The sequence below is a fragment of the Vulpes lagopus genome, chromosome 13, assembly GCF_018345385.1.
Source record: "Vulpes lagopus strain Blue_001 chromosome 13, ASM1834538v1, whole genome shotgun sequence".
Taxonomy (NCBI): Eukaryota; Metazoa; Chordata; class Mammalia; order Carnivora; family Canidae; genus Vulpes; species Vulpes lagopus.
In genome coordinates, this window is record NC_054836.1 from 22,331,638 (window position 1) to 22,353,698 (window position 22,061).

Here is a 22,061-nt window from a genome sequence, read left to right on the forward strand (position 1 = left end):
GAAATTTTAAAAATAATCCTATTAATAATAGCATCAAAAACAATAAAATACTTAGGAAGAAATTTGACCAAGTAGGTGAACAACCTATACATGAAAAATTAGTAAGACATCAAAGAAAGAAATTGAAGAAGACATAAATAAATGGAAAGATAGTCCATGCTCATGGATTTGAAAAATTAATATTGTTAAAATGTCCATACTACCCAAGGTGATCTATAGATTCAAGACAATTCCTATCAACATTTTAATGGTATTCTTTACAGAAATAGAAAAGCAATCCTAAAATTTGTTTGAAACTACAAAAGAGCCAAAACCATCTAGAGAGAGAAAAACAAAGCTGGAGGCATCATACGGCCTGATTCTATAACTATGTTACAAAGTTATAGTAATCAAAACAGTATGATATTGAGACAAAAACAAACACATAGACCAATGGAACTGAATCAAGACCCCAGAAATAAATCCACACATATATAGTCAACTCATATTTGACAAGGAAGCTAACAATATTCAACAAGGGAACATGAGTTCCTTCAATAAATCGTCCTGGGAATATTGGATATTCACATGCAAAAGAATAAAATTGGATCCCTATCTTACATAGCTCACAAAAATTTTTTGTAATGCATTAAAGATTTAAATACAATACCCCAAATTAGAAAAATTCTAGAAGAAAACAGGGGAAAAGCCTCCTTGACGTTGGTCTTGACAATGATTTTTTTTTTTGCATCTGGCACCAGAAGCTCAAGCAACAAAAGCAACAAGCAAAAATCAACAAGTGGAACTACATCAAACTAAAAAGTGTCTGCACTGCAAAAGAGATAAGCAGTAAAATGAAAAGCAGCTTACAGAATGGGAGAAAATGTTTCCAAGTCATACATCCCATAAGGGGTTAATATTCAAAATATATAAGGAATTCATACAGATAAATAGAAAAAAAACTGATTTAAAAATGAGCGGAGGACCTAAATAGACATTTTATCAAACAAGGCATGCAAATGGCCAATCGGGACATGAAAAGATGTTCAACATCACTGTCAGGGAAATTCAAAGCAAAACCACAATGAGATACCACTGCACACCTGTTAGAACGGCTATCATCAAAAAGACAGGAGATAACAAGTAGTGGCAAAGATATAAAGAAAAGGAAACCCTTGTGTACCATTGGTAGAAATGTAAATTGGTGCAGCCACTATAGAAAGCTGCTGGAAGTTCCTCAAAATATTAAAAAGTGAACTATCATGTGATCCAGCAATCCCACTCCTGAGTCTATACCCAAAGGAAATGAAATCAGGATCTCAAAGAGATATCTGCACTCCCATGTTCATTGTGGCATTATTCACGGCAGCCAAGATACAGAAACAAGCTAAGTGTTTGCTTACAGAAGAATGAAGAAAATGAAATATGTACATAAATAATGGAATATTATTCATGTATCAGACACCAGACACCAAATCAGCTTGCACTGTGATCTTGGACTTCCCAACCTCCAGAACTGTGAGCAATAAAATTTGGTTGTTTAAGCCAATCTGTGGAATTCTATTATAGCAGCCTGAATAGACCATGACAATAGAGATAATCACAAATATCCAGAGTGCTGAAGTCTCTAAAGAACAGCACTCAGCTCAACAGATATGTTTAAAGATTAAAAAAAAAAACTTAGAGGCTCACACCCCCTACCCTCCCTAGGCCTTGGCGACAAGGTCCCTCACAGCTTGTGCAATGGCATCCCTGTCAATGCCAAACATCTTCAGCAGCTCAGCTGGCTTCCCGCTTCTTGGTACCTCGCCAACTGCAAGGCGGGAGATGGTGATGCCAGGCTCACCCACCACCACAGAGGACACTGCCTCACCTATGCCACCTTCATAGTAATGGTCCTCCATGGTGACGATCCTGCCCTTGGTCGCATGGGCACTTTCAAGAATGAGATTTCTGTCCAGGGGCTTGATGGTGAAGGGGTCCAACACACAAATGTTGATCTTCTCTTTCTTCAGCAGGTCAGCAGCAGCCAAGGCCTCGTGTAGGGTCACTCCAGCCCCAATCACAGTCACCTGGTCATCCTTGCTCTTCAGGACGACCTGGGCTTGTTTGATTTGGAAATCTTCATTGTTGTTATAGATGATGGCGTTTTCTGGGCGGCTGGTCCGGATGAAGCAGATGCCCTTTGTATTGGCTGCTAATTCCACCGCCTTCTCTGTAGACACCCCGTCGCTTGGGTAAAAGATCATAGCAGTGGGGATGGACCGAAACATGGCCAGATCTTCCAGAGCCATCTGAGACGGCCCATCTTCCCCAATGGACATACCACAGTGGGAGCCACAGAAGTTGATGTTGCTCTCAGAGATGGCCGCCATGCGAATCTGATCAAAGACCCGTGTGAAGAAGGCACCAAAAGTGCTGCAGAAGGGCACCGTCCTGTTGCATGTGGCACAGCCTACCGCGACACTGACCATGTTCTGCTCAGCAATATAGCACTCAATGAAGCGGTCTGGGTGCTTCTTTCTGAAGATCTCTGAGAAGGTGGAATTCTTGGTGTCCCCATCCAGGGCGATGATGCAATCATGGGCATGGCCCAGCTTGGCCAGGGCCTGTCCATAGGCCTTGCGGGTGGCTATCTTGTCCCCAACTTTATAGCTGGGTGGGCTTGGCATGTGGATGTTGGAAATGTTCACAGAAGGGGCATCCTCTTGTGGGGGAGTCATGAGGATCTTCTTTTGGCTCTGGATCTGGTTGTGTATTTCCTGGACAATCTGATCAGCCATGTTTTGGGGGAGGGGCTTCCCATGCCAAGCATCCTTATCCTCGATCCCTGGGATCCCCCGCCCCTTGAAGGTCTTGGCGATGATGGCCGTTGGCTGGTGCTTGGCCTGGCCGAAGGCCTTGCACAGCTCTTCCACGCTGTGTCCGTCCACGATGACGGCGTGCCAGCCGAAGGACTCACAATGCTTCTGGTAGATGTCCACCTGGTGTTGCAGTGGGGTGGGGTCGCTCTGGCCCAGGCGGTTGATGTCAAGAATGGCAATCAGGTGGTCCAGTTTGTAGATGCTGGCAAAAGCCTCGGCCTCCCACACGGCGCCCTCCGACAGCTCCCCGTCTCCCATCACTCAGTAGAGGCGGTAGCTGGCTTTGTCAAAGTACTTGCCTGTGTAGGCCATCCCGCAAGCGGCTCCAAGGCCCTGGCCCAGGGAGCCAGTGGCCACGTCGGTGAAAGCTTGTTTCGGGACGGGGTGCCCGTCCAAGTCAGAGGTGATCTTCCTCAGGTTCAGCAGCTCCTCCTCGGGCAGGAAGCCAGCCTCAGCCCAGATGGTGTACAGGATAGGAGCCGCGTGGCCCTTGGAAGATGTCACCGAAGGCGAAGAAGGAAGCCCCTGCCCCTCCCAAAGCAGAAGCCAAAGCCAAAGCAAAGGCTTTGAAAGCTAAGAAAGTGGTGCTGAAAGGCGTGCACAGTCACACAAAAAAAGATCCACACATCACCTACATTCCGACAACCCAAGACCCTGTGCCTCTGAAGGCAGCCCAAATATCCTCAAAAGAGCGCCCCCAAGAGAAACCAGCTTGATCACTATGCCATCATCAAGTTCCCCCTAACTACTGAGTCAGCCATGAAGAAAATAGAAGACAACAACACACTTGTGTTCATTGTGGATGTCAAGGCCAATAAGCACCAGATCAAACAGGCTGTGAAGAAGCTCTATGACATTGATGTGGCCAAGGTCAACACCTTGCTCAGGCCTGATGGAGAGAAGAAAGCATATGTTCGACTGGCTCCTGATATGATGCTTTGGATGTTGCCAACAAAATCGGGATCATCTAACTTGAGTCCAGCCGGCTATAAATCTAAATATAAATTTTTTCACCATAAAAAAAAAAAATCCTGGTTTCCAGCCAGAGATGTTCAGGAAGTTTGAAAAGAAACTTAAAGATACATCAATCAGCTGTTTTATATTAAACAAATAAACTTTTTAAAAAATTATGAGACAATCCCAGAAGTTTGAATAATGGATATTTGATGACAATAAAGAATTGTTGTTAATATTTAGATGTTATCATTGCATTCAGTTATGGTTAAACAATGTATGAATCACAGTCCTCAACCTCAAGAGGTTCACAGCAAGTGGAGGGAGGGGGATACACAGGTGGAAAAATGATTAAAATGCAAGAAGGCAATACCAGTGAGAAGTAAGAAGTATCCTAGGAATGCAGAAAGGGCATCATCTGAGAGGTATGAGAGAGGGGAATCTTGAAAAACAGGAAGTTTGCCAGAAAAATCAGGAAGGAAAAGCACTTGGAAGCAAGGAATAAATGTGAACAGAGAGAAAGGCAAAAGAAAAAAATTAAATTTCCTTACAAATTACAGTCCATTGACAAGTCCTTGAAACAGGCAGTGACATTCCTCTAGGAACTCAGCTGCCTCGATGTTAATAACTTTGCTAAGGGCAAAAGACATCTTAGCAAAATGTTATCCCCATCCCCAGGATCCTATGAGTCTGCTTTAACATATAAAAATTCGTCTGGAAACTTCCTTTATTTCTAGCAACCCCCCCGCCCCCCACAACATGTATGTTAGCAATCATCCCCCAAGCATATGGCCCACCAATATACATCTGAAGGGTCTCATGACTATGGTTTACTAGACAGTAATAAATGACCTCTTCCTAGTAACAGCTAGCCCCCTCAAGGTCCTGGAAACCTTGCTTCCGAACTTCCTTAGGGACCACCACTACCCCTAGCCTCCTCCCAATGGGAAAGTATATAATCAAATCACCGGTCACAACCCCAGAGCAGCTCTTCCTGCCCATAGGTCTGTCCCCTGCTTTTAATAAACCCACCTTTTTTTAAGATTTTATTTATTTATTCGTAAGAGACACAGAGAGAGAGAGAGGCAGAGACACAGGCAGAGGGAGAAGCAGGCCCCATCCAGGGAGCCCCATGTGGGACTCAATCCCAGGACTCCAGGATCATGCCCTGGGCTGAAGGCAGGCGCCAAACCACAGAGCCACCCAGGGATCCCATAAACCCACCTTTTTGCACCAAAGACATCTCAAGAGTTCTTTCTTGGCTGTCAGCTCCGAACCCCACCATTCCAAACCACACCACAGTAGGATGAGGATGTGCTCCAAGGAGTGCAAATATTTGAGTCTGATCAGGGCACAGAGCAAGTAGGAAGAGACCAGTCTGGAAAGACAGGCTCAGACGAGACCATACAGGGTCTTTCTTGCTTTCGTATCAACACCAATGGAGTATCTGGTTGGTTTTTTAATTATTTTCAGGGGTGGAAAAATGTTGCTGAAGCTCTCTAAATAAAGGACGGTGGCACGCGGTTGGGGGCATGCGGGACCCCCTGGGTATCACTGCATCTCCAGGCTGCCCTTCTCTCCCAGGAGCCTGCCCAGGTGTGGGTGCCAGAAGAGGAAATAAAAAAATTACAAGTAGATTTCTCTTTCTTTCTTTTTTTCTTTTTTTCTTTTTTTTTTTTAATTTTTTTTTTAGATTTCTCTTTCTAAAGATGAAAAGCTCAATGTAACTTGGGAGAAAATTTGCTTTGTTTTATAAATAAAACCCAAATGGGTTGTTTATCATAGAACTATTAAGGCAGCACTGACCTTGGTCAAAGTCATGTGAAAAAATAGTGGTATCAAAGGAAAAGCTTCTTAGACTGAGTTTTATGAGGGAAATATCAGGAACTGCTATATTAAGAAATACTACTTCAGCAGCTTAGCTCTCTACACCATAACCAGGGATCACCAGAGCCACCCAGGGGTTTGTGGACTCAGGCTCAGATGAGACCTGAATTAAAGTTTTTGTGGACTTTGGATACAATGCATCTTTGAGAAAACTTCACAAGCACGCCAATCAATATTTACATCTGCTGTTGCAATAGTTGAGCCATGAATAATTTGCATGATAAGCATTACTTTAATAATTTTGGTAATCTACCTAAATGATGTTTTGAAACATTTGAAATAATAAATAAAGTGACTTTCTGGGTATAGTATAACAAGATTGGGCTTCGTCTTTTTCTTGGTAATCAGAGGCATGAAAACAGTAGGTTTGGTGATAGATAGATAGATAGATAGATAGATAGATAGATAGATAGATAGTCTTTAGACATTTAGCCTTTAAGTACAGCCGCTAACACTTCAATAACAAGAAACTGACTTCCTTTCCTCTCTCCCTCATCCCTCCCTTTTTTTTCCCCGTTTCTTAAGCAGAGTGTATATACTTACATACCACGGCTACGAAGTCACCATTAAGCTGCACTTAGACATTTCATACTAAGAAGTTATGTTCTAATGAGGCAAATTAAACACACCTTCACAACTATTTCCTTTCAAGGTTAGCATTTTTTTTCCCTAGAATTTCTCCACAATTTTGGTAGCCCTATGCCTAAAAAATACCATTGGACAGCAAAGACTATGAAGAGGAACTGGCCTGTTTTCGACATACTGCAAACGGGATTGTTCTCCCACATGTAGTATTATGTACAAAACAAGTCAGACTTGGGAGGACATATGATTGCCTGATGTGCTTTTCTGAGCCTTGAAACCTCTGGGTTGGGATAGAAGATTTCCCCCTCAACTCCCTCTCCCGAATTGCTCTCTGAAGAATGAGCATTTCATTGACAATCTTTCTAGAACAACAAAGAAGAATTAAACATAGAGAGAAAGAAAGCATTTTCTGCTCATGAAGCAGAAAAGAAAAAGCACTTTGGAGATTCTCACAGTAGGAGCTGGTTTGCCTTTCACTGTGGGCCTAGGCAGAAACTTGGCCTCTGCTTTGGGATCTACGGGTGGCCGCCTCTATAGCTTTTTTAATGCTACTGTCTGATTGTATGTCAGTACCAAAATATCAGCACTTTCGCACACATTCGAGTCTGACTACTCTGAGGGGTTTGTACCTGTGGAGCAAAGCTGTGGTGGTATCATACTGTGTTTTCTGTTTTCAGAAGAACCCAGAGTGGAACGTTAGCTATACTATCATTTACATTTAATGGTAGACGAAAGATATTTTCAAACATTCCAAGTAAAAAAAAAATATATATATATATATATATATCTTACACAGACCTTTTCTCAAATATCTTAGTGGTTACATTCGATAAAAAGTTAACAAAGAAGGGGTGCCTGGGAGGCTCAGTCAGTTAAACCTCCAACTCTTGATTTCAGCTCAGGTCAAGATCTCAGGGTGGGGGGATTGAGCACCCCCCCCCGGGCTCCGTGCTCAACAGTCTGCATGTCCCTCTCCTTCCCCATCGGCCCCCACACCCCACCCCGCTGCTCCCAGCACCTGTGTGTTTGACACACACGCTCTCGTCGTCCCTCGCTCTCAAATAAATAAATAAATAGATAGGGAGGGGCAAGAAGGCGGAAGAGCAGGGTCCCCAAATCACCTGTCCCCAACAAATTACCTAGAAAACCTTCAAATCATCCTGAAAATCTACGAATTCGGCCTGAGATTTAAAGAGAGACCAGCTGGAACGCTACAGTGAGAAGAGTTCGCGCTTCTATCCAGGTAGGAAGACGGGGAAAAAGAAATAAAGACACAAAAGGCCTCCGAGGGGGAGGGGCCCCGAGGAGCCGGGCTGAGGCCGGGGCGAGTGTCCCCAGGACAGGAGAGCCCCGTCCCGGAGGAGCAGGAGCTGCACCAACCTTCCCCGCAGAAAGGCCTCCCGGGGAATTGGAGCAGGATCCCCAGAAAGGCGGGGACGCCCTCGGGCTCCCTGGGACAGTACAGGCACCTGCGCCCCAGGAGATGCGCCGAGCTCCCTAAGGGCTGCAGCGCTCGGCGGGACCCGGAGCAGCTCGGAGGGGCTCGGGCGGCGGCTCCGCGGAGGGGGCTGCGCGGCTCCGGGAACAGCTCAGAGGCGGCTCGGGCGGAGGAAGAAGCTCCGCGGAGGGGGCGGCGCGGCCCCGGGAACAGCTCGGAGGGGCTCGGGCGGCGGCTCCGCGGAGGGGGCTGCACCGCCGGGAGCGCGAATCCAACAGCGCAGGCCCCGGAGCACAGGGCGCCGGGACACAGCCCAGGATCCGGCCTCCCCCGGGACAAGCAGAGGCCGGGAGGGCCCAGGACAGCGAGGACGCTCCTGCCCCGAGCTGAGCAGATCAGCGGCCCTGCCCCGGAGCCCCCGGGCCCTGCACACGGAGAGCCCCGGAGCTACTGCGGGAGCTGACTCCAGGGTCCCAGAGCTGCCCCCGCCACTGTGGCTTCCTCCCGGGGCCTCACGGGGTGAACAACCCCCACCGAGCCCTGCACCAGGCAGGGGCAGAGCAGCTCCCCCAAGTGCTCACACCTGAGAATCAGCACAGCAGGCCCCTCCCCCAGAAGACCAGCGAGACGGACCAGTTCCAGGGGAAGGCAAGGGACTTAAAGTATACAGAATCGGAAGATTCTCCCCCGTGTTTTTTTGTTTTTGTTTTTGTTTTTGTTTTGTTTTGTGCTTTTTTTTCTTTCTTCTTGATTTCTGATTGCTTCCCCCACCCCACCCCCTTTTTTTTCTCCTTTCTTTTTCTTTCTCTTTTTCTTCTCTTTTTCCCCTTTTTTTTTCTTCTTTCTCTTTTTTCTTTTTCTCTTTTCTTTCCTTCTCTCTCTTTTTCTCCTTTTCCCAATACAACTTATTTTTGGCCACTCTGCGCTGAGCAAAATGACTAGAAGGAAAACCTCACCTCAAAAAAAGAATCAGAAACAGCCCTCTCTCCCACAGAGTTACAAAATCTGGATTACAATTCAATGTCAGAAAGCCAATTCAGAAGCACTATTATACAGCTACTGGTGGCTCTAGAAAAAACCATAAAGGACTCAAGAGACTTCATGACTGCAGAAATTAGATCCAATCAGGCAGAAATTAAAAATCAATTAAATGAGATGCAATCCAAGCTAGAAGTCCTAACGACGAGGCTTAACGAGGTGGAAGAACAAGTGAGTGACATAGAAGACAAGTTGATGCCAAAGAGGGAAACTGAGGAAAAAAGAGACAGGCAATTAAAAGACCATGAGGATAGACTAAGGGAAATAAATGACAGCCTGAGGAAGAAAAACCTACGTTTAATTGGGGTTCCCGAGGGCGCCGAAAGGGACAGAGGCCCAGAATAGGTATTTGAACAAATCATAGCTGAAAACTTTCCGAATCTGGGAAGGGAAACAGGCATTCAGATCCAGGAAATAGAGAGATCCCCGCCTAAAATCAACAAAAACCGTTCAACACCTCGACATTTAATAGTGAAGCTTGCAAATTCCAAAGATAAGGAGAAGATCCTTAAAGCAGCAAGAGAAAAAAAAGTCCCTGACTTTTATGGGGAGGAATATTAGGGTAACAGCAGACCTCTCCACAGAGACCTGGCAGGCCAGAAAGGGCTGGCAGGATATATTCAGGGTCCTAAATGAGAAGAACATGCAACCAAGAATACTTTATCCAGCAAGGCTCTCATTCAAAATGGAAGGAGAGATAAAGAGCTTCTAAGACAGGCAGGAACTGAAAGAATATGTAACCTCCAAATCAGCTCTGCAAGAAATTTTAAGGGGGACTCTTAAAATTCCCCTTTAAGAAGAAGTTCAGTGGAACAATCCACAAAAACAAGGACTGAATAGATATGATGACACTAAACTCATATCTCTCAATAGTAACTCTGAACGTGAACGGGCTTAATGACCCCATCAAAAGGTGCAGGGTTTCAGACTGGATAAAAAAGCAGGACCCATCTATTTGCTGTCTACAAGAGACTCATTTTAGACAGAAGGACACCTACAACCTGAAAATAAAAGGTTGGAGAACCATTTACCATTCAAATGGTCCTCAAAAGAAAGCAGGGGTAGCCATCCTTATATCAGATAAATTAAAATTTACCCCGAAGACTATAGTGAGAGATGAAGAGGGACACTATCTCATACTCAAAGGATCTATCCAACAAGAGGACTTAACAATCCTCAATATATATGCCCCGAATGTGGGAGCTGCCAAATATTTAAACCAATTAATAACCAAACTGAAGAAATACTTTGATAATAATACACTTATACTTGGTGACTTCAATCTAGCTCTCTCTATACTAGATAGGTCTTCTAAGCACAACATATCCAAAGAAACGAGAGCTTTAAATGATACACTGGACCAGATGGATTTCACAGATATCTACAGAACTTTACATCCAAACTCAACTGAATACACATTCTTCTCAAGTGCACATGGAACTTTCTCCAGAATAGACCACATACTGGGTCACAAATCGGGTCTGAACCGATACCAAAAGATCGGGATAGTCCCCTGTATATTCTCAGACCATAATGCCTTGAAATTAGAACTTAATCACAACAAGAAGTTTGGAAGGACCTCAAACACGTGGAGGTTACGGACCATCCTGCTAAAAGATGAAAAGGTCAACCAGGAAATTAAGGAAGAATTTAAAAGATTCATGGAAACTAATGAGAATGAAGATACAACCGTTCAAAATCTTTGGGATGCAGCAAAAGCAGTCCTGAGGGGGAAATACATCGCAATGCAAGCATCCATTCTAAAACTGGAAAGAACTCAAATTCAAAAGCTCACCTTACACATAAAGGAGCTAGAGAAAAAGCAACAAACGGACCCCACCCCCAGCAGAAGAAGACAGTTAATTAAAATTCGAGCAGAACTCAATGATATCGAGACCAAAAGAACTGTGGAACAGATCAACAGAACCAGGAGTTGGTTCTTTGAAAGAATTAATAAGATAGATAAACCATTAGCCAACCTTATTAAAAAGAAGAGAGAGAAGACTCAAATTAATAAAATCAGGAATGAGAAAGGAGAGATCACTACCAACACCAAGGAAATACAAACGATTTTAAAAACATATTATGAACAGCTGTACGCCAATAAATTAGGAAATCTAGAAGAAATGGACGCATTCCTGGAAAGCCACAAACTACCAAAACTGGAGCAGGAAGAAATAGAAAACCTGAACAGGCCAATAACCAGGGAGGAAATTGAAGCAGTCATCAAAAACCTCCCAAGACACAAGAGTCCAGGGCCAGATGGCTTCCCAGGGGAATTCTATCAAACGTTTAAAGAAGAAATCATACCTACTCTACTAAAGCTGTTTGGAAAGATAGAAAGAGATGGAGTACTTCCAAATTCGTTCTATGAGGCCAGCATCACCTTAATTCCGAAACCAGACAAAGATCCCACCAAAAAGGAGAATTACAGACCAATATCACTGATAAACATGGATGCAAAAATTCTCAACAAGATACTAGCCAATAGGATCCAACAACACATTAAGAAAATTATTCACCATGACCAAGTAGGATTTATCCCCGGGACACAAGGCTGGTTCAACACTTGTAAAACCATCAATGTGATTCATCATATCAGCAAGAGAAAAACCAAGAACCATATGATACTCTCATTAGATGCAGAGAAAGCATTTGACAAAATACAGCATCCATTCCTGATCAAAACCCTTCAGAGTGTTGGGATAGAGGGAACTTTCCTCGACATCTTAAAAGCCATTTACGAAAAGCCCACAGCAAATATCATTCTCAATGGGGAAGCACTGGGAGCCTTTCCCCTAAGATCAGGAACAAGACAGGGATGTCCACTCTCACCACTGCTGTTCAACATAGTTCTGGAAGTCCTCGCCTCAGCAATCAGACAACAAAAAGACATTAAAGGCATTCAAATTGGCAAAGAAGAAGTCAAACTCTCCCTCTTCGCCGATGACATGATACTCTATATAGAAAACCCAAAAGCCTCCACCCCAAGATTGCTAGAACTCATACAGCAATTTGGTAGCGTGGCAGGATACAAAATCAATGCCCAGAAATCAATGGCATTTCTATACACTAACAATGAGACTGAAGAAAGAGAAATTAAGGAGTCAATCCCATTTACAATTGCACCCAAAAGCATAAGATACCTAGGAATAAACCTAACCAAAGAGGTGAAAGATCTATACCCTAAACACTATAGAACACTTCTGAAAGAAATCGAGGAAGACACAAAGAGATGGAAAAATATTCCATGCTCATGGATTGGCAGAATTAATATTGTGAAAATGTCAATGTTACCCAGGGCAATTTACACGTTTAATGCAATCCCTATCAAAATACCATGGGCTTTCTTCAGAGAGTTAGAACAAATTATTTTAAGATTTGTGTGGAATTAGAAAAGACCCCGAATAGCCAGGCGAATTTTAAAAAAGAAAACCATAGCTGGGGGCATCACAATGCCAGATTTCAGGTTGTACTACAAGGCTGTGGTCATCAAGACAGGGTGGTACTGGCACAAAAACAGACACATAGATCAATGGAACAGAATAGAGAACCCAGAAGTGGACCCTGAAATGTATGGTCATCTAATATTCGATAAAGGAGGAAAGACTATCCATTGGAAGAAAGACAGTCTCTTCAATAAATGGTGTTGGGAAAATTGGACATCCACATGCAGAAGAATGAAACTGGACCACTCTCTTTCACCATACACAAAGATAAACTCAAAATGGATGAGAGATCTAAATGTGAGACAAGATTCCATCAAAATCATAGAAGAGAACACAGGCAACACCCTTTTTGAACTCGGCCACAGTAACTTCTTGCAAGATACATCCACGAAGGCAAAAGAAACAAAAGCAAAAATGAACTATTGGGACTTCATCAAGATAAGAAGCTTTTGCACAGCAAAGGATACAATCAACAAAATTAAAAGACAACCTACAGAATGGGAGAAGATATTTGCAAATGACATATCAGATAAAGGGCTAGTTTCCAAAATCTATAAAGAACTTATTAAACTCAACACCAAAGAAACAAACAATCCAATCATGAAATGGGCAAAAGACATGAAGAGAAATCTCACAGAGGAAGACATGGAGATGGCCAACATGCACATGAGAAAATGCTCTGCATCACTTGCCATCAGGGAAATACAAATCAAAACCACCATGAGATACCACCTCACACCAGTGAGAATGGGGAAAATTAACAAGGCAGGAAACAACAAATGTTGGAGAGGATGCGGAAAAAAGGGAACCCTCTTACACTGTTGGTGGGAATGTGAACTGGTGCAGCCACTCTGGAAAACTGTGTGGAGGTTCCTCAAAGAGTTAAAAATAGACCTGCCCTACGACCCAGCAATTGCACTGTTGGGGATTTACCCCAAAGATTCAGATGCAATGAAACGTCGGGACACCTGCACCCCGATGTTTCTAGCAGCAATGGCCACAATAGCCAAACTGTGGAAGGAGCCTCGGTGTCCATCGAAAGATGAATGGATAAAGAAGATGTGGTCTATGTATACAATGGAATATTACTCAGCAATTAGAAACGACAAATACCCACCATTTGCTTCAACGTGGATGGAACTGGAGGGTGTTATGCTGAGTGAAATAAGTCAATCGGAGAAGGATAAACAGTGTATGTTCTCATTCATTTGGGGAATATAAATAATAGTGAAAGGGAATATAAAGGAAGGGAAAAGAAATGTTGGGAAATATCAGGAAGGGAGACAGAACATAAAGACTCCTAACTCTGGGAAACGAACTAGGGGTGGTGGAAGGGGAGGAGGGTGGGTGTTGGAGGCGAATGGGTGACGGGCACTGAGGCGGACACTTGACGGGATGAGCACTGGGTGTTTTTCTGTATGTTGGTAAATTGAACACCAATAAAAATTAATTTAAAAAAAATAAATAGATAAATAAATAAATAAAATCTTAAGAAAAAATAAAAATTTCCTCTCCTGTTATTCATAAAACGATATTCCTTCATAATACACATTAGTGGCCTCTTCCAAGCAGCTGTTAAGTCTGTTAGGTAAAGACATCATCCTGCATTTGCAGCACCCAGCCCCCTCCAACGGGATCCTGATTCAATTCTGTTAGGCTATAAAACATGTGTTCTATAACTCCACAGAAATATCTTCTGATGGTTTTTTAAAAATCTCACTCTAATGGCTCCATTGGCATCCAACTATTTTATATGACTCCCATACATCATGATGGAGGTTGGGTTTGTGTTGCAACATTTCAGAAATATAAAAATTAAGTTGCATTACTTGGGCATAATAGGTCCAAAAGTTTGATTCATTCACTCGCTCATTTATTCAGCCACTTTTTCTTTCATTCATTCATCACATGTCAGTTGTCTTTTAGTTGTAAAACCTTGTGATAAGTGAATTAGACAATGGCACGGACATCAAAGCACTCACTATTTTATAGGAGGTTGAGATAAGCCCAAATGACTAAAGTATAGCAATTGCGTGAGAGAAATACAGATAAAGTATGGTTAGCATGGGACGGTAGATGCGGTTCCCTTTGGCTCTGCGCTAAGGCCTTGCACCTGGGACAGTGCTGGCTCCCACTGCTGAGTAAGCGCCCATATTCAGGAATGGGGGAGGAGAGGAAGGAATGAATGAAAAAGGAGGTGGCAGGCAAGGAACATCAGCTTCAGTGATAGAAAGATCTGGTTATGGGAAGACTTAAAAAGGCAGATTTCAAGAACCAAGATCACCCTTGTGGGTCTTCTTCTGATTGCTCTACATCAGTTCTTTCCCAGATGATAGGGCCTCCATGTGGCTCCAAATCTCCCTTTCTACACCGTCCTATCACAACCACGTGAAAAGTCACCCATGAACATAAGGACAAATGGGCTCCAAAAACTAGGGAAAATTTGCTGAACCGTGGTCCATCAAATGAGGGCTGTCTTTTCAAAAGAGTCACCCTGAGGCTTATGCACTCAGTTCCACGATATTGACATTATTCAATATCATTCAGTTGCCACCATAATCTGCATCAGCTCTTTTTAAGAGCCACAATGGTTACGTGTTTATCCTTTAATTGTGGTTTTGATATTCAGGAGTCCTGATATTTCCTCCACTTAAGTGTACAAATAGATCATTCAGTAAGGTGATTCTTGAATATCTTAAAGAGAAACCACAATTACAGAATATTTCTTCTACATGATGACAAAGCATATAAAGTGAAAAGAAGACTGGTTACAAGGTTACACTACTTATTTAAAAAAATCTTCAAAAAAAAATCTTCAACTACCGACTATAAGGTAATGGCATATTTTTATTTTTAGCAACAGAGCAATGATTTTTTTCCTTCACAATTTGGTTTTTAAATTTTGTTTTATTATCCTAAGAATTTTATTTTATTATCATATCATCATAAGAATTTTATCTTATTAACATAAGATCTACCCTCTTATTGGGACACTTGGGTGGCTCAGTGGTTGAGCATCTGCCTTTGGCTCAGGTTGTGATTCCAGGGTCCTGGGATGAGTTCCACATTGGGCTCCTGGCAGGGAGCCTGCTTCTTCCTTTGCCTACATCTCTCCCTCTCTCTCTGTGTCTCTAATGAGTAAATAAAATGTTTTTTTAAAAAAAGATCTACCCTCTTATCAAAACTCGAAGTGTGAAATACATTTTTGTTGATTATAGGTATGTTATATGGCAGATCTCTAGGGCTTATTATTCTTCCTGCTTAACTAAAACTTTATATGCTCATTGATTAGCAACTCCCCATTTCTCCCTCCGTACAGCTCCTGGCAACCACCACCATTCCACTCTTTGATTCTATAAATTTGAGGGGTTTTTTTTTAAGATTTTATTTATCTCAAGAGAGACAGTGGGTGGGGCAGGGGCAGAGGCAGATGTTGAGAGAGAACCTCAAGCAGACTCCACACGGAGCAGGGCTCCATCTCATGACCCTGAGGTCATGACCTGTGTGGACATCAAGAGTCAGATGCCTAATCAACTGAGCCACCCCGGGCGCCCCTAAATTTGACTATTATAAATACCTCCTATAAGTGAAATCACACAGTATTTATCTTTCTGTGACTGGCTTATTTCGCTTTCTATACTTATCCTTAAGATTCATCCATGTTGTCACATATTACAGAATTTCCTTCTTTTGTAAAGCTTGCTAGTAATCAACTGTGTGAATATACCACATTTTCTTTACCCATTTATATGTTGACAGACATGCAAGTTGTTTCCACATCTTGGCTCCTGAGAATAGTTCTGTAATGAACCTAAAAGTGCTAATACCTCTTTGAGATCCTGATTTCAATTCTTTTGGATAAATACCCAGAAATGGGATTGCTGAACCATATGGTAGCTCTATTTTTAATTTTTTGAGGAAACTCCATACTTTTTTTGATAGTGCTACACCATCTTGCATTCTGACCAACAGTGTGCGAGAATTTGTAATGTTGTGTTTCTAAAAAGCTCAATGGAACTGAAATACTAACAACCCATCCATTGGAACTTCTGAGTTACAGCAATTCAATTAAGAGCTTAAAGTAAAGAGGCTCCTTGATGGGCACCGGCCTCTTATTGAGACAAATGAGGAGTCTGTCTCTTACTGATGGATTTACTGAATGTCCATGAATGTTGAATTGCTGTTATATGTTGGACTCCTACAAATGACAAGTTATTAAGTGTTCTTTATCTTAACTCAAAATTCACTGCAATTTTTAGGATTACTGAACATCTTCCCTATTTTACTTAATATGCATATACTGAACACTGTGTGTATGATAAAGAGGATGAGTAGAAAATCGTAGGTTTTAAGAAGATGGATCAGAAACGAAGCCATAAGCTTTGGTAAAGATGGCAGTTTGCATGTATAGTATGTTCTTCCTCTCCCCAAAACCTACTGAAATTAAGGGAAGAGAAGATATTCGACATATAACTATAATATTTTAACTTAGCTTCCTAACCAAGAAAAATTAAAAAGGAACCCTACTGCTCCTCAGTAAAATGAATTGAGTTGAGACAAACACTGAAGTGAAAGAAATAAGAGTTTTGGTCAATTGAAGAGCCCCAAATCATCTGGCCTCAAACCATCTGAAAACATTTTTCAGGGGAAAATATTGTAAAATATGCTTTTAAATTAAGATAAATCTTGTGATGCTGGTAAGAAAGTAGGAACTCCAGCCTGGGAAATAAGTTTCCAGCCCAATGGCCCAGAGCACCCTATTGGTTCTCAAAGTGTAGTCCCCGGACCAGCAGCAGCATCACATGGGAACATGTTAGGAATGCAAATTCCTAAGCCCCTTCCTAAACTTACTCAATCAGTAACTCTGGGAGTAGAGGCCAGCATCAATGTTTAAACAGAACTACAGTGATTCTGAAATGATAGCATATATCACAATCCTTTAAAGGGCTTATTAATTTCCTCAGTAGTCTGAGAGTCAGCAGCATTGGTAGAATCTAAGGCTCATTCGGAACCTGTAGTTTTAACAAGATACACAGGTGACTCGTATACATTAAAATTTGAATGATCTACAACAGCGTTTTGTAAACATTCTTGACCCACAGAGATTTTTCTTTGTGACACAGAATACACATGCTTCAGTAGTATCAGACCTAGGGGAGGTGAGTGAAATGCTCAGCATGGAAAATTTAAGGAGGTACTATCAGAGCCAATTACACTTGAATGAATGTGCAAATTGGGCTATGGAATATATATATCTTTTTTGTTTGTATTATTATTTTTACTTTTTTTATTTAAATTCACTTTAATTAACAGTGTATTATTAGTTTCAGGAGTAGAATTTAGTGATTTATCAGTTGCATGTAGCATCCAGTGCTTATTATATCACCCAGTTACCCCATTCCCCTCCACCACCCTCCAGCAACCCTCAACTTGTTCCCTAGAGTTAAGAGTCTCTTATGATTTGCCTCCCTCTCTGTTTTTATCGTATTTTACTTTTCTTTCCCTTCCCCTATGCTCATCTGTTCTGTTTCTTAAATTCCACATTTGAGTGAAATCATGTGGTATTTGGCTTTCTCAGACTCCTTTTGCTTAGCATAGTACCCTCTAGTTCCATGTTTGTTTGTATTATTAATAAATCCACAATAAACCTGAATTAATTCTACAATTTATAAAAGAAAAAATTTCCTCTTAGTCTTCAAAACTAAGAAGGGGAGTACGTGAAACAAATACTAAGACTCTTCTTAAGATTGTTATGTTACTAGAAGCCCCAAATCACAGTGTGACAGGCATAGATATATTATAATTTAGGATTTTATTTAGGAAATTTTATTCATTTATAGGAAAACTGGAATCATTGAGTGCAATGAATGATTAGTATCCATTAAGTTGTAGCACAAAACCAGTTTATTGTAAATCAGGAAGCCTGGCTTCCAAAGCAATACAATAACCATGGCGTCATTATTCTTTCTTGGCACTGAGTTGGTATGAAGAGCATCTCACATGTCTTTGTGCCTATAGCAGTGGCCGAAGAGCTTTACACTGGAAATAAATTGTATATTCAGTCTGCCATGCAGCAGAGACAATGTGTCTTGTATGAATCAACTGATCTGTTTTTGTTTTCTTGTTTTGCCTAGTTTGGCCTTGTTTATTTTGTTTTAAATAAAATAATGTGAGGATGATTCTGCTGAGACGATAGACTTAAAACACAAAACTCTTCACTTTTAAAAGACTTACATTAATAAACTCCTCAACTAGGGCCAAGCTATCCGTAAGAGTTTTAATGTTTATTCAGAACGCTGAACCCAAAGGTTTCCATGTGTGCCTCAAGAGTGTAGCACAGGTCAGGAAGCCCAGAAATAGGAATAGAAAGATAAAACCATATCTTTAGTAAGCACTATGGCGTTATTTCCAGAAATTGCACTTCCTCCTTCCCCTACAGTTTTTCAGGTGGATAATGGATTACTCTTTTAGCAATGACTTTCATTTTGTCAGTTATAGGTAGAAGTGGCCAGGAGGGAATTATAGAATGTTTGAACTAGAGAAGCCAGATAAGATCTTAACTCATGGCTTTGTTTAGGGCTAAGGAAGCTGACAACCAGAGAAGTCACATCATTCCTCAGTGGCAGCAATATAGTGAGGAAATAGCCCTCTTCCTTTTCATCTCCAAGATAATTATTTGGTTATAGTTGTGGGAACATGATTTATTGACTTTTCTTAAACTCAGGTTAAAAACTGCTTTATTTTCTCCTGCCATTTAAAAACAACCACAAACTTGGTGGCTTTAAAACAAGTCCTGAGTGTATTAAGTGCTCACAGCTCTGTGGGTCAGAAGTCTATGCACAACATGGAGGAGGCATCCTTGCTCAGGCTCTCATGAGGCTGAGATAAAGGTCTTGACCAGCTACATTCTCATCTGGAGCTCAGGTGGCTGTAGCAGAATTCAGATCCTTGACATTGTAGTACAGAAGTCCAAATTTCCCTGCTAATCATCAGCTAAGAAATGTTCTCAGTCCTAGAAGCTAGCTGCCTGCACTCCTTGTCATGTGATCACCTAATGTTCAAAGCCAACAATGAAGAATTTTTCTCATGTTCAATCCCTCTCACATTTCAACTTTCCCAGACTTTGAATCCCTCTCTCTAGAAAGAACTGTATTCCTTTTTTTTTTAAAAAGATTTTATTTATTTATTTTTGAGACAGAAAGAGAGAATGTGAGCGAGGGGGAAGGGGTAGGTAGGGGGAAGAAGAGAAAATCTCAAGCAGGCTAGCCATTTAGTGCTGAGCCTGAGGTGGGGCCCTATCCCACGGCCCTGAGATCATGACCTGAGCTGAAACCAAGAGTCAGATGCTTAACCAATTGAGCCACCCAGGTTCCGTGGAAGAACACTATTCCTTCTAAGGGCTCACCTAATTAAGTCATCCAGAAAAATCTCCCTTTTTAAAACCCAACTGTGCCATGTTGCATAACTTAATCATGAGAGTGATAACAGACCATATTTACAGGTCCTTCTCATACTCAAGGGTTGGGGATCACATCTTAGAATTCTCCCTACCATGGAACACTTGCAATTCAACAGCCTGTCAGAGCACTGGCCCATCTGTGAGCTCCACTGAGCTGAGTGTCTCAAAGATGAAAAGAGGGCAATCCATGCCTCATGCCACATTTCTGAGGGGCAATGCAACTGAGATTGTGGCCATGGAGATTAATGAGCCACAAATTCTTGCTTACTTGCCAAATCTCAAAAAAAAAAAGAAATCCAAAAGCTCACAGACTTATGTAAAGTATCTAATCTCAATAACATGAGATTATCAGGGGAAACAGGAATGCTTTAAATTTGTTTTGAGAAATCAACCATTCAGAATTATGCTCTCCCTATAAAAGAGCTATGTTCTGATTCTCTCCTTCATCATGAAAATAAAAATGATAACAAATGATGGCTTTGCAAATTGTAAAGACAATGCTCCACTTATGATGATCTTAAGACTCTTCTCTGAGCTAACTCAGTAAAAGATGCACTCATTGTAGAAACAAAATATAGTGCATGCGGCTGCAGACGTCCCATCTGACCATTACCATGGCTACGGCTATTTCACATCTTCTCTTTTTCCTGGACCCTTCCTTAGCCCTTCAGCAGTGCTCCAAGGTCTGTTTGGTATGCCTTGTAATTTTTTTCTTGATAACTAGATATGATGTATTGGTTCAAAGAAAGTGCTGGGGATAAGTCATTAGCAATGTGCTGGTGAGGTGCGAGTGAAGGAAGTGTTCCATGGTCCTATGATTAGGTCTGTCTTTTTAACGAGCCTGTGCATCTGGACTGTGAACTTCACAAGACTTCCTCCACTTTTTTTCTCCCCCCTTAGATGGTACGAGATGGCTAAAGTGGGCTGGAGTTGCCTATTTCCATTTCCCTTTTAGTCAATTAGGCTTTGGTAACATCCCACTAAATTAGGTTGTGTTTGGGGCACCTGGGAGGCTCAATGGCTGAGCCTCTGCCTTTGGCTCAGGGTGTGATTGCCGGTCCGAGATGGGGGCTTGCATCGGGCTGCCCACAGGGAGCCTGCTTCTTCTCCCTCTGCCTGTGTCTCTGCCTCTCTGTCTGTGTGTATCTCTCATGAATAAATAAATAAAACCTTTTTTAAAAAATGGCATCTTTCCCCTCTTCCGGGTAGAAATATTTGGAGATTTTCCTCTGCTATTTGCTGTGAGAAACTAGTCAAGCTCCTGGAGATAAATCTCATAATATTGTGGAGGCCCCCCACAACTAGGCCCCATGGAGTTTTTCCCTCCTAGACTTGTCTACACTGAACCCCCAGCAATTTCTGTTACACTTCTGGTTTTCCTTCTCCAGCTTTGGGTCCTGCCCTGGTATCCACTCATGACTCTGCCCAGGTAAGTGGTGACTCCCTGTATTCACATCTCCAATCTTGGATACACAGCCAATATCAGGAACAAAGTTGCTTTTCCTAAATACTTTAGCTATGATACATTACACACACACACACACACACACACACACACTAAAAATTTTACTTACAACATTGACATTTTAAAGGAGAAGTAACTGCCACTTACGTTTTATGAAAAAAAAATCACAATATGCAACTTCATTTTCCGTTTGGATTTCTTATGCCAGCTATGATCTTTCCTACAGTCTCTTTCCTCATCCATCTACCAAACTTAATCCTTAATTAAGGACCTGGTACCAGTATCAGAGGCCTTATTTTGAATTTAAATCATCATGTCATATTCCCCCATGGCAACTTTACTTTAAACCTTAAATACAAAAGTACAATGAATGGACTGTCCACTGTTGTAGATGCTTGTAGTATCAACCAACAAGTGGGGAAAGTTTTCCGAAAGCATGAGAACAATCCAGACAGACCTGAAACCATAGAACATATGTACCGAATGAGACCAGTACTTAATAAACTCGGCTTTTTTATACTCAAATTTAGTTTTAAAACACAGAAAAAACTCATCGTTTCCTTTGGTTAAAGTTATCAATAGCTCAGGTTTCTAAATACATAGTTTTATTTACAGGTTGTCATTTCCTTTTTGATTTCAAAATGCATGGCTTTCCCGACATCCTAATCTTCTGTCAAATATCAGAAACATTGCCTGAAGTAATTATGCTACTTATTAAAGAAAATGATTATGTTAAACTGAAATGCTTTCTCTAAGGCAGGTTCTTATCATCACCTGTTTACATACTACCATCCAAAGGAATGTATGAAATAGAATAGAAACAGAAGAGGGATATTGTTATGATGTTTGTTTTATAGCACACAAACACCTAACAGCTTCTCCAACAAAATGCAAGATATATACTTACGATGACAGCCTGTATTTGGAATATGCTATAAAACAC

General features: G+C 41.7%; 1 protein-coding gene across 1 annotated transcript in view; it reads right to left on the reverse strand.

Moving 5' to 3' along the window:
• Positions 1 to 1,685: 1,685 nt before the first annotated feature.
• The window catches only part of LOC121475036 (transketolase-like), a 63,085-nt gene continuing 42,709 nt past the window's right edge, over positions 1,686 to 22,061 (reverse strand). The window contains 1 exon segment of the mRNA XM_041728164.1: positions 1,686 to 3,368. Within this exon segment, the coding sequence (XP_041584098.1) occupies positions 1,686 to 3,368 (1,683 nt within the window).